General features: G+C 40.1%; 1 protein-coding gene across 1 annotated transcript; it reads left to right on the top strand.

Annotated features, from left to right (window-relative positions):
- Positions 1–9230, top strand: LOC104555397 (potassium channel subfamily K member 16). The gene is made up of 5 exons (XM_010198818.2): positions 1–213; positions 4012–4126; positions 4659–4825; positions 7517–7682; positions 9007–9230. Exons 1-5 carry the CDS (start codon positions 1–3, stop codon positions 9228–9230), a joined length of 885 nt encoding a protein of 294 aa, XP_010197120.1.
- The last annotated feature ends 4932 nt before the right edge of the window (positions 9231–14162 follow it).

Here is a 14162-nt window from a genome sequence, read left to right as displayed (position 1 = left end):
ATGCCCCTCCTCACCATAACAAACCAGCAGATCAGCTGGACTCCACTGCTGGTATTGGGGTATCTCTTTTATCTCCTCCTGGGTGCTATGGTGTTCCAGCTGCTGGAGAAGCAGGCAGAGACACACTTTCGGGACCAGTTCCAGCTGGAGAAGCTCAAGTTCCTGCAGAACTACACATGCTTGGACCGGCAAGCCCTGGAGCAGTTTGTGCAGGTAAGAGGAACAGGGTCCCATTATTTTAGCTCAAGTATTAGTTTGTTTAGAAGAAACTATACTGTTGTGGCCAAGCATGTCATAAATTGATCTGCTGTCCATTACTTTAAAGAACTAAGCATACAAGAGAAAGACAGAGGTTTTTCAAGCCCATTTAGATACCTCTTTGTCTTGATCTATTGCACCTCCTTCTTTTCCCAGCCATGAACTCCCAAACTATGCAGATCTGCTGATGCTACATTGCAATAATTTCAACTTCATGGTTTTTAGCCCCGCATTATTGTGTGCAAATTATGCATGTGGAGAAAAAAACAAGAACAAAGCCTACAAGAAGTAGGTTGCCCTTCCAAGGTTTGCCAGTCCAAACCTGCCTTCTTTTGTACTAGAAATTGTCTACTGCCTTTGAAAGTGGTCCTACATTTTCAGGCCTCTAAAGAAAAGATAAAGTCAGCCATCATAAATTGTGTGATCTTTCATTTACAATAAGAGATAAAGGGCTCTTGCTCAGTGTGGGATGTCAATGACATCTTCAATTACATTTTAATCTATTCCTCAAAAATGGCTTGAGATAAATTACTAGACCTTTCTTAGTATTATTATAGACTTATTCTAGTGTGCAAGAACTGGGCAGAAATCCTTGAACTACTACTTTATTCATGCTCAAAATTTATCCGATTGCAGAACTGAGTGCCTAAACAATTTGAACTCTTTCCACCATGTCATAAACCTCACAGAAACTCTAAACATGCTGCAAGTTTGCACTGTCCCGAGTCAGAGGATTTCCATGAAGTTCTATGCTTTGGATCAACAAGAAACCCGGATTCTGTAAATCAATTTAAGCAAATAGTGAAGTTCAGACCAGAAAGGGAAGAGAAGGTGTCTGAACCTCTGTGTACAAGTCCAATGTTCTGATTACTGATATATTTCTCATGGAACATTTGGCATTGGCCAGAAAATAACTAGCACTTTCAAGAACCTGCATGCATAAAAACACGCCTGTCTTTTTTCAGCTTCATCAATGGTGATATTACCTGTGTTTCCCTTATCTCTATGATAATGGCTGTAGAGGAGGATACCCTAATTCTCATTCTAAATCGTATTGGGATACTTCATTGGATTGAAAGGTTTAGTCAAATCTCCAGCTCCCTAGAAACCTTAGGGAGAGTTCAGATCATTCTCTCTCTGGCTCCAGTGGAGCTTCCTTAGCACTACAGCATGGGTCAGAAAATCACATGTTGCTGTGTCTCTGCTGAATTAGATAAAATTTCACTTGTAAGCTGTTCCTGACAAAACCAGCTGAGGGCACCAAATTATCGTCTACAATGCACTAAGCTTTGAAGTACTTCTAGTCTTCAAGGTAAATGTAATAGCAGGTGTTCTCTGACTCATCTGTCATTTTGAAGACCTCTTATGAAATTTCAGTTCCAGTCTGAAAAGTCACAGTATTCGTGCTGTGGTGAGACACAGACACTAGATTCTGTCTGCTCAGCTGACAAGTATAAGCTGTCTTATTACCAGCTCTTTAAATCTAAATCCTGGAATCTGAGAATCAAAATTTCTTTTTGCATATCCATTTATCACTAATAATAGAGTTACCACATACTATTCATTAATGCTTGACTTGATAGTGCATAAAGCAAATTCTTGCAATTCTATGTCCATAAGCTGCATTGCTCTGCTTGGCTAAAACTGCCTAGCTGAGAGGTGCCCCTGAGCTGCAGCTCCAGTCTGGAACTTTAGGGAATTGCAAATCCAAACTCTGTGATCTAATGTGTTTCTGGCAAACATACTTTGGTCGGGAGATTATGCCATTTTGACAATATAACTGAGAAGCACATTCACTGAGTAAAGAGTCAGACTTTTTTAAAGTAAGATGTTTTTTAAGTCTCTGTTTTGATTACATCCATGTTTTTTCAGCCTCAAAAGAACTGCTATGAATATAGACTAAGAGGGCCAAATCCTTGTCTAGGACAACAAGTGGTTGCAATGAGCATTGTCAAGGAACAGGAACAGAAATGGCAGGCAGTTTTTATTCTCCTCTCATCCTCCTATAGCTTTATGTAGGCTTCATACTCTTACTGTAAATTATAGCACATTGCTTTTACTTACTGGCTACTTCTGCTCCCAAAAGCAACAGCTGATGTTCACCAACCATTCAACAGCTGCTGTGTTAGGAGTCCAGCCGTAACTGTTACCTGAGCTGCTGATGGAAAGAATCTAGGGCCTCTTAGAAATGTCCCACATGAACCTGTTTGTTTAAGAGTAATTCTCCTGGGCACCAGGATGCCATTTTTTTTCATAGTTGTTGTACTTAAAAACAACAGTCATCCCAAGAAATCTGTCCTTGTCAGACTATGTCTGAAGTGTTCAATGTTCAACATTGACTTACTCTGCCATGTTGGCTTTCATGATGTAAGTGTAGGTCCTCTGAACTCTTGTGCATTGAAATGGATAGAACTACTAAGTGTTCCTCACAGGGATGAATTAAACCTGTGATTATTTTACACATTAGAAGACTCACATCTCAGTAGTTTTGGTGTGTTCCTTCCAACCAGCAAATAAAACAGCCAACCCTACATGATTTGAGGTATCAAATTCTTCCCATTCTAAGAACAGTGGATAATGTAAAATTATTTGTTATATTGAAAGGAACCTCTGCTGACACTTCAATCATGAGATCACATATGACAATACCTAACAGCCCTGTCTGATTGACTTGACCAATGACATAGGATTTTTTACTGAAGGAATAACATTAGCTATTAAACTTAGGATACACAATCCATCAGCACAGATCAGCTAATACTGCAGAACCTATGCGAAGTCAGATACCTTCTAGTGGGTACGTTCATCAGATAAGCAATCCTTCTGGCAACAGTCCACGTTTTAATCAAGAAAGAATCTCCTCTTTAGTCTCATACTCCTGGAACCACCAAAAGCTGGTCTTGTTGTTGAATCCTGATCATACTTTGCATCATATAGAAATCTCCAGAGATGAATAAACAATTCCTTCAGGCATTTGACAAAATGACCTGGACCTCAAAATTAGTATGCAACAAACAAAGGGATTCTTGAAAGCCTGGCCACAGAGCAGTGGGCAACCAGTCTCTTTCAGAGAAATCCTCAGGGAGAGCAAAGGAACAAAATCTTCACTAAGGCAACTAACAAGATAATTGATACATAAATAGGAGCAGTATTTCTTCTGCAGATAGTAGTTTTGGACATCTGGTAAGAGCTATGTGGAATAACAGAGAATTTTTCATTAGCTAATCTTTCAGACTAAAAGAAGCCTAATATTCCTTGACAATTACTGGGAAGTCATAGCCAAAAATAGTACTTGGAGGAAATAGAAATAAGTATGTTCCCCATGCCCCACAGACATGACCACACATTCACACATACCCAAATTAGAAACTGGAATGAGATGACTAGGCTAGGAAAGGAGAAAAGAGGAATTACCTTTATTTTTTATAGCATAATGTAACTTTCTTTTCCCAGTTTGATCACCCTGGGGTCTCCCTCTACTCCCTTCCTGTTAGTCTTCAGCTACTTAGGGAACCTTCAGTAGTGCATTCTACAGTGACAAGAATTCAAGTTTGTGAATAGCTTGCTTTCCAAGTTTTGCCATGTCAGCATGAGGCCACTTTAGTCAAACTCTACCCTGTTATCTACACTGCTTATTGCTCTGCTTGTTCAAGATGGAAAACAACATTTACTTCTCTCATTTTTTTCTGACATTCTCCCTGATTTGGTCTAATGAGTTGCTTATCTTTGCTCCTTTGACCTCTTCTGCCTCAGGTCCTCATGGAAGCATGGGAAAAGGGGGTCAACCCAGAAGGAAACTCTACAAATCCCAGTAACTGGGACTTCAGCAACTCCTTCTTTTTTGCAGGAACTGTTGTCACCACTATAGGTGAGCTATTCCTTTTCCTTATAAATTGGGGGTGTCTCCATCTGACCTGTAAAGCTCCCAAAACATGCAATTGATGGTCAGAATACACCTGCAAGATAATCTTGACCACCGTGGGTTATGGTTTTCTATTGTTTCCAGTTATAGCTGCTATTCTTGTGCATCCAGCATATTACACCTGCAAAAAAAACCCAAAACCTGAGTGTCTACGTGGTACATGCAGTATCACCTTATACATGCAAGGCACATCTTGAATTTGCTTTGAAGCCTTCAGTTGCACTCACCACAAAATCAGAGACCAATAGAAAATTACAATACTCTTTAAGTGTAACATTTTTCATATTAAATTTTCTGTTAGGAGCAGTGAATACACAGGGCTCCATCATAAGCTATGGCAATTTGTAGGAAGATTTATTTGCAGAAAATCGTAGGTCCATAGGTTCCTGAAGCTTAATGTAGCTAAACTTCCAAGCCTAAGAACACCCCATGATGACTGTAAAGCCTTTTAATACAGCTATTTTCTTCCTTTTTCCAGGTTATGGTAACCTGTCCCCCAGCACTGTGGCGGGGCAGATCTTCTGTGTGTTTTATGCCTTATTTGGAGTGCCCCTGAACCTGACTTTCCTTAATCAGCTGGGGAAAGGCCTCAATGCTCATCTGATTACCCTGGAAAGATGGGTACAAAAACCAGGCCGTGCTCAGGTACAGTGTCAACCTATAATTTATTTCCAGTATTTTAAAACCAATTAATTTCTTCTGAGACAGATATTGCCACTGATAGATCGAGTTTTCTTGTGTGTGTCTACCTTTTTCTGAACCACAGCAATTACATGGCCCTCTGTATCAGAAAATTGATACACTCCGTTTATAGCTTTCAAGCCACTTGCTTTTGCTTGAGGGACTCGAGATTCAGCTGTTTAAAACCTGACTCAGCAAAAATGTTAAGCAAGCATAGCCTCAATATTGAGCAGGATCCTTAAGCTCTGGTGACCTTAGCAGAATACATGCACATACATACATTGCTGAATCAAGCTCTTATCTAGCTTATGCTAGCATCTACCCAGAATCTAGCTCTACACTCTGCAAAGACAACTTATTTTTATTGTCCTGCTAATCTGGCTTGAATTACATTCCCTGATTGTGCCAGCAATTTAACACTTCCTTCCTTCTACTTTCTGGAAATGTAAATAAATATTCTTTCTCCCTAGTTATAGATTACTGGTGAGTCATTGAACTAGTCCAGATGTATTGGAATAAGTGAAGCATTAATAATAGAAAATATTAGAATGTCACTTATAATAAAGTCAGGGCATGTTTCTGAGTAAAGGGCCGATGAACTGACCCCTTTACTTTGGAAAAGGGAGATTAGATATGCTAGATTTGTTGAAACATTTCAGAGTTCTGGCACAAGTATTTTTGTCTTTTTCATTTGGAAAATCTCTGAGTCATTGCATTCTTTACCTATGCTGGGAAAGCTATAAATGTACTGTCATATGCAGACATGGTTTATATGAGTTAGAAGTTCTTTAGCTGCATAACCTATGTCTGTCCCCCAAATACATGCAGCTCTACCACTAGAAGGATTTTCATGCTAGTATAGCTGCATCTTTTCTGAGAGATGGAGGTTGGGACATCCCTTTTTTCTATAGTAGCTAGCAACAGGACAAGGGGTAACGGGATGAAGCTGGAGCACAAAAAGTTCCACTTAAATATAAGAAAAAACTATTTCACCATGCGAGTGACGGAGCAGTGGCACAGGCTGCCCAGGGGGGTTGTGGAGTCTCCTTCCTTGGAGGTCTTCAAGACCCACCTGGACATGTTCCTATGCGACCTGATCTATGTGAACCTGCTTCTGCAGGGGGGTAGGACTAGATGATCTCTAAAAGTCCCTTCCAACTCTGAGCATTCTATGATTCTATGACTATTCTGTGATTCTATGATTCTAAGAGCACCTCAGGGATGTGAATTTTTTTTCCCTTACTCCTGAATTATCGCTCATTTCTGATAGAACTCCTACAATCAGACAAAGCTTTGGAGCTGTATCTGCTTGTTCATCCTGAAAATCCTCTTCCAGAAGGTTGATTGATCTCTTTTTAAACACAATGTATCTATGCTTTGGGAAGTTAATTACAATTAGTTTTTCATTCCTGACTTACTGTCCTCTATGTAATAGGTCTGTACCAGAAACTTCTTAAAAGCCAGGGGGAAAAGTAATATTGTGCATTTCCATATAGAACTTGTGCAAACTTTATTATCTAATTAAATGCTGTCACAGTTCTGGAATGAACTGAGGACAGATATCAACTATAACCATGTCAATTAGTAATCCTCTAAGTGCTTTGCAAATGAGGTAAGTAGTATTACTCTAGAACTGCAGAAACATAGTACATAATATAGAAGCGATTTGTCAAAGTCACCCAGTAGGTTCATGCCAAGTTTCTCAAGCTCAGTGGACTATTTTACGTGTGAGATAATACAGAGAGAGAAAGAAAAACATGATACCTAGGCCTTCTGCTTTATAAACAGTGGTTTGGCTTTTCATCCAGTCACAATAGGTGCATGCATAGAAAATCATACTCTGGTTTGAATGCCCTTAAGGACATTTTTTAACAACAGCAATGAATTTGCATCAGCCCATACACTGCTAGTCAAAAGTTCACCGGAATGTGTTCCCTGGAAATCCATGAGTTCCTGATTCTCAGTCATAAAGTCCTAAAATGCCCTGTCATGATCATCCACTGAGTGTTCTGTGTACCTGTCTATTGCCTGCCACATGTGTTGTAACTTACCTCCCAGAAGACAGACACTTGAAGGCAGATCTGTCCTGTGCTGACAGAAAACAGTTCTGTTCTGAATGTTTCAAAGTTAAAAATAAAAGCAGGCAAACTGACTTCACTTAGATTTCATCCAAAAATATTTTTGGCTGAGTTCTTCCAAACCACTTTATAAATCTTTGGAAGCAGACATGGTGAAGAGAACCCTAATTTGTTCTTGCCAATCTTCATATCATGAGTCATGTAATACTTGGTGATTTTCCTCAAGGAGAGGAGCCAATTGATTATGAAAGCATCTTGAACTGAAATTGTAAAGTGAATATTTCATTGCTATGGATGCATACTTTAAAAATGATTGCAAAAATCTTCTTAAAAATCCTCCTTATTTTCCCTCATGTTGAGATTTTTTTGATTCGTGATTAGGTGCAACATCTATGTGCAGCATAAACAGTGACATCGGCTTGCAATACACAGAAACATTGGGTTATCCATCCTTTTTTGGACATTGCTCCCAGATGAAGTGGGCAGACTCCCAGAGGAGAGTAAAACAGATCCAGCAACTTCCACTAGACAACTGCTCAGTGCTGTTTGGTGCTGCCATCTTCCTTTTATCTTTCAGGTGGTTCAAACACTGGCAATGGCCATCTTCCTGACCACTGGGACCTTGCTTTTTCTAGTGTTCCCACCACTGGTCTTCAGTTATGTTGAAGGCTGGAGCTATGGAGAAGGCTTTTACTTCACCTTTATCACCCTGAGCACCATTGGATTCGGGGACTATGTAGTAGGTAATAGAGAAAGTGAACTGGATTGACTTTTGTCGAAATTAGTTACTCCAGTATAAGGCCAAATACAGAGACCATGGATACACATTCCACCATAAATCTGATACAAGAGCGAGCTGAGATAGACTAGTAATAGTGAGCTAATGTGTCACATGACATAGACATTTTTCCCTTGGCACCTAAGCTGAGAGCCACCAAACTCATTTAATATAGGCCACTGAACATCCATTCAGTAGCCACTATGTCCAAGCATATATGAATGTGACCCATGAGTGACAGATGGAATATAAATGAAATTTCTTTGTCAATATTAAAACTTTGAACTTCTCTCTCCTAACCATGACTTGTTTCAGCAAGTATCAATTACCACGACCAATAAGAAATCATGTAAATCCTGTACTGTGGATCAGCACTAACAATGGGAATAGTATTACTAACAACCCTGGGATGGCTGTGAAAGAAAACCCAGTGAGATTACAATCTTCAGAGATCTAGGCTGAGACACAGCAGTATAGACACAGGAGGGACCATTTTTCCACCTAGTTACTTGAACAAATGCTCTTAACAAATTATGTATAGTGTGTTTATTAGTTAAAAACACTAAGGTCTGTTACTTCAGAAGTAGTAACTGTCCTCTCTTAGAGGTCATAACTATGTCACAAAAGGAGACAAAAACTCATCCCATGCTGAATCTGAGCACTTTGAACTTCACAATGATCTAGTTGACAGAGACTTAAATGGATGGCTAAAGTGCTGTCCTGTGCCTGTATCAGCTGAATCAATTGCCCAAGCTATGGAAATATTGAACCAGGGATTCAGATTCCCATAAGCATTTACTTAAAATGGCTGTATTTCCCATATAATATTCTCCAGATGATTTTTAATCCTGGTTACTGAGGTACATAATCCTACAAAAAGTAATCACTATATCAATGAGGCAGTAAACTGTATCTTTCTCATTCGTCTGAGATCACCTGTGTATCTCTTGAGTAAGATATGGCTAATATGGATCCAACACTGGCTTTCCAGGATGATTTTTTTTTCTTTGTCAGTGGCTAGGAACACTTGATTTTGTGCATCCCTGGTTAACATTAGATATGTCTGGTTTTTATTAGATAGCTTCAGCTTCAAAAATATGATGCAAATTGTGTTAAGTTTAACCTCAGAGTTGGAACACAAAAAGAAAAAAGAGGAAAAAAGAATGCTCAGAGATCAAATAAACTTGTTAAATGGACACTTTCGCAGAGGGTGGGGAGGGTGTAGGAGTATATACTTTGTCTGGCAGATCAAGCCAAGATTAATACACAAAGTTTCCTGGATTTTTCAGGCACAAACCCCAACAAGCACTATATCCCAGTGTACAGGAGCCTAACTGCAATCTGGATTGTTTTTGGCTTGGCCTGGCTGGCTCTGGTCTTCAACGTGGGAGCTGACTTGATGGAAAAATTCCTTCAGTTAAAGTGGCACAAGCCTGACTTAAGTTTGACAGAAGGAACCACCAGCAAATTGGAAGATGAACCTGAGCAGCCTAGAATCCACATCCCTAGCTGAGCAAGGTACACAGAAAATAGTCTTGAAAGTACATCGTTCTCTCTCAAACTAAGCATGCCCTGTGGATAAAGGACTAAACCTCAGGTTGTGGACTGTTTCCTAAGGAGAAAATGTCTCAGATGCATTGAAATTTCCACACATTGTGTAGGCATAAGCCAATTTAAACCTCCAAAGAAGTAGTATGCATAGTAAAACAGCTGTCCCAGGATTCTTATGCTTCTCTACTAAACAACGGCGACTTTCCCTGTAGTAATCAATTATTATCCTTTCTCTTTCTCTAGTGGAATTCAGTTCTTACAGTCACTCCTTTTCAAAAAGTCTGCCTCTCAGCTCCAATGACAAGTCACCAAGAATCTCAAATGGAAAAAGTCAGGTACAGAAATCTTCACTTCCAACCCAAACCAAATAAAAAACCACAGAGGAATATCAACAGTAATGATGACATGCTTAATGACATCCACCCAATTAAGATTCATTTGATATTGTCTGAAATTAGCAGCTTTCATATGAAATGATAACATTTATTTAGTTCCTGGGCTAAAACACTGCTCTCTTAAATTGTGCAGAAATTCTGTGTCTATCCAGCACTGCTTGGGCTGTTACAATTCATTTCAGAGCAAACTGACAACTCAAAGCTGGTCTTTATCACAGTTCATTTCACAGCCACTTGAAAACAACTAAATGTAAAGGCAAGCAGACTTCCTTATTTCCAGCCAGGGCACAAATGTTATTGGAGTCTGGCATTTGCTTTGGGCAATTTCACTGAAGAATATCAGCATATACAGAACTGATGCTGTCCATTTACCTCTAAATATGGCTCTTGTGTTGTCTGATCCTCAGTCATACACACAGTGTCACCGGTGAGAAACGGAGAGTTTGATTTTATCACAGGTAAATCAAAAGTAGTAGCTGCTGTCTCCAAAGAAGCAGAGAAGCCAAAGAAGGGCATTTAAGCACCTTATAACAGGCTAGTCACCAAGAGACAAAACTATTATCATACTATATATTAAATGATATAAACTTGATAAAGCAATTATCTGCTCATTGAGTACCATACTAGATTGTTTATAACCATGACTAACATGTTCTCCAGGTATGCTTTTAATTATGTAGTCACAGTAGCCATCAATTAATCCTTTCTAACTCATTTATAAGTGGAACTTTAAAGTGTGAGTGAGTACATGCCATAACTGGGCATGTAGACTAGCCCCAAGCTAGCCTATGGCTGACAGGCTACAGTAATATCAAATGTCAGTTCTTCAGCAGTCGCTTTGATATTCTGTTTTGGGGAAGTGCCCATAAAACATGTAGAGACTTGTGTAGGTCACAAATCTCTTCCCACATACATTCTGTGCTAGATTTTTACTTCTGAGGAGGGTCACAAGACATGCTTGTTCTTACATGTGTCTTGGTGCTTGTTTTCTTGCTGGTTGCTGACTCCTGTCTAGTGCAATGTGACTGCTCAAAATCTGAAATGCTGGCATAAAAGAATGCTAGTTATGGCTTTGTCAACCCATTTGAAAACTGAGTTTTCAAATGCTTATCCCATCTAAGATTTCCCTCCCCTGTCTCACCACTACTTACCTCACTGATTTAATCTTCTCAGCTTTTGCACTGATCTTCCTCTATGCCCTCAGCAATTCCCATAAATTTGTGCAATGACTTACTTTGTAGCCTCTTTCACTGAGAGCAGCTGACTTTCTCCTGTCTGGCTTTTTGTATCCTTGCAAATCTCATGGGAACCTTTCTTTTTCATTATTCTGTGCTATTCACACAATGTTTGTAAATGCATTTGTTAACATCATCACCATCACTGTACCCTCTATCTACCTCATGTCAACACTACAAGATATTTTAGGTATATTTGTGTGAAAGGCAAAACTAAAGTTCTACTGACTTATATCTATCTAACCTGTTGCCTTTTTCCATGCCTGCCTTATTCATGTAGCCACCACTGGCCACAAAACACGCACTATTCTAAAGGTGATCCTATACAGTGCTTTACACTGCTTTGCATGCCATAAAAAAAAGACGATAATGAGGTTTATCAGGGATAGAAACTGGCTAAGTGTTTGTTAAGATCATTCTTACTTGACATCTGACAGCAGGGAGTATGAACTGCTTTTACTGCAGTCCAGAAAATTGTTCTTGTACCTGATATTGCGCAAAGTAGCAGCATGGTGAGACTGTCTTCTGAACTGTTTGCTACTGCTACTTTTAGTAAGGCTCAGAGTGACTGCAACAGTTCTTAAGGTGCCTGCCAGAAGGCTCAAAAAGATACCTTAAATCAAGCATATGGCTACACTTGAACAGAGGCAGATATTAATGACCTCTCCTGTGTTACACCAGTGATAGCAATGTGTTGCTCCCTTTGTCAATTTTTCAAAGAAAAAAGATCTTAAAGGTCATACATATCTGTAATCAAAGTCACTTTGAGATACATACTGAGAGCACTGGCCCAGTTCTTGAGCATGGATGGATTAAAAGCTTTCTAATACCTTTCCTCTAACAAAAAGGTGGTCAAAAAGTATCAACTGACAAGGTAAGAAAAATGCCATGGAAGAGCTGTGCAATCACAGGGGCTTACTAGCAGCCAGATGAGTGCACACTTTTTTCTTTTCTCTTTTAATAACCTGTTTTACCAGTTGTGCATGGAATGGAGATCACACAGCCTCGTACAAGATGCTCAGCTCAGATTCCCAGGGATAAAAAAACCATTCTGAAGCCTCTGCATGTGGCCCTGCAGCCTGTGGCAAAAGCAGTGGCCCAAGCAGTGTTCAGCTGTGCCCATTGCCCTAAGCAACTACCACTTGCAGTCCAGTGCAGGACAAGAAGTAAACATCCTTCCAGGCTTACTCTTCCTCTTTAAGCCCACTCAGTAAGCCCTTCCTCATCCTCAGATATGTTGGTACCTTCCAGACAACATAAGTATTTGAATCATTCTCTCTGGAGGTGTAAATAGAAGGCTGACATACAAATGACATTTCTGAGATTATTAAAGAAAAATCATCCATTAAAATATCGTATGATTTTTTTGAAGAGATGTTGTGAATCTTGATCTCTTCCTGCCCAAATTCCTTCTAGCAAGTGCATGCTTATTGTCCAGGGTTTTCAGAATCTTGCTTGTAGATACAAACCCAAGTGTCACCTGTAATTTGTTTTATATATCTCTACTGTAAACACTAAACGTTAAATGATGTATTGTTTGGTCCATAATGTTTCAGCATGGTTAGATTTTATGTGCTTTGTATAAACTACTGGATTTTAGTGTGGTTAAAATGTCAAAATGTAGCTCAAATGTGTCTTATTTTCTGAATGAAAGAGGAAACATGAATGTGTATGCATTTTAGTATCTTTGAATATTTCCTTTCTCATACATGTTTTTATAGAAGGCTTTTTTACTTTTCCTTCGTAAATATCATTCAGTAATCATTCATAATTCATCATTCAATAATCATGTATAATCCATTGAAAAGACAGAGTTAAGACTGAGCAATAAGCAGCATTTTCTTTTTTTCTTTTTGTTTAAGACTGTGTTCAGGATGTTACCTTTAAACTGGAATTGGTCTCTCTCTTTTTTTACACATCAAGTTTTGTATCTTACCAATAAAACCATAACTTTATGCTACTTGGTTTAAAGCAACTCCCAGAAAAACAGAAATTAGCATATTAACAAGACTGTTCCAGTGATGCAGCACCTGTTTGAAGGCGGCCTTATTTGTAATAGTATGAACACTCCCCTGGAAAAAAAAAATGAGCAACCAAACAAACCAACCCAAATCACAAGGCAGTATGAGAAGACTTTAACATCTGTCAATGCATAAAAGCATCCTGTTCAGAAATTTAGCGGGTTTATTTCTCATTTTCTGCAACAAAATTGATAGATTATAGACTTTTTATACATCCTGGTGATCTGATTTTCTTTTTTACTGGTGAGAGAAGAGAATGTTTGATGTAGTCCTATACAAGAAAATATTTACGCAAACAGGTCTTAGGAAATATCTGTACATGGACAGTGCTCCCATCTTTCATAGGAAAACCACAAACAGTAAAAAGATTCTCAGAAACATGGTACCATTACAATTTTTTTAAACCAACTAGTCATTATCAGAAACACATGTTTACTGCCTTTTAAGTTAGCTTAACAGCTGAGGGAAGCAGACAACTAGATTCACATAAGCTGCTGATGTAGTGGTATCTAACCAGGTGGCTAGACAAGCATTCTGGCTTGCCAGGAAAGGAGTTGGGTATCAGAGAATGGTAGGGGTTGGAAGGGACCTCTAGAGATCATCCAGTCCAACACCTCTGCTAAAGCAGGGTCACATAGGAATGTATCCAGATGGGTTTTGGAAACCTCTTAAGGAGACTCCACGGCCTCTCTGTGGACAGCCTGTGCCAGGGTTCCCTCATGGTAAAGAAGTTTCTTCTCGTGTTCAAGTGGAACTTCCTGTGTTCCAGCTTGTGCCCATTACCCCTTGTCCTGTCACTGAGCACTACAGAAAAACAAACAAAAAAATAGACTGGCCTCATCCTTTCGACACCTGCCCTTCAGGTATTTATATGCATTGACATGGTCCCCTCTCAGTCTTCTCTTCTCTAGGCTACACATCCCCAGCTGCCCTTGGAGGGCAGCGAAGGCGTCTCCATGCCTGCCCTAGAAGAGATAAAGGACCCCTTATAGGGCAGTGTTGCGCTCCGGAGAAGACAGGTGGGATGTGGAGCGCCAGCACCACCTGCCTGTGCCGGCATGGCTGTCTGAGCTTCTCTCCGCAGGCCGCGTGTGAGCCGGAGGGCAGGCTCAGGGGAGGCTCCGGGGGCCGGCCGCCGCGCTGCCCGGGCCGCCGCAGCCCTCCTCCGCGGGCGGCCCCGCTCCCGCCCCCGTCCCGCCGCGGCAGCTCCCGCAGAGGCCGGGGCGGCGGCGGGGCCGATGGT

This window comes from Colius striatus, chromosome 2 (assembly GCF_028858725.1).
Source record: "Colius striatus isolate bColStr4 chromosome 2, bColStr4.1.hap1, whole genome shotgun sequence".
NCBI lineage: Eukaryota > Metazoa > Chordata > Aves > Coliiformes > Coliidae > Colius > Colius striatus.
Note: the sequence above shows the minus strand (reverse complement) of the source record. Positions and strands in the feature narration are given on the sequence as shown.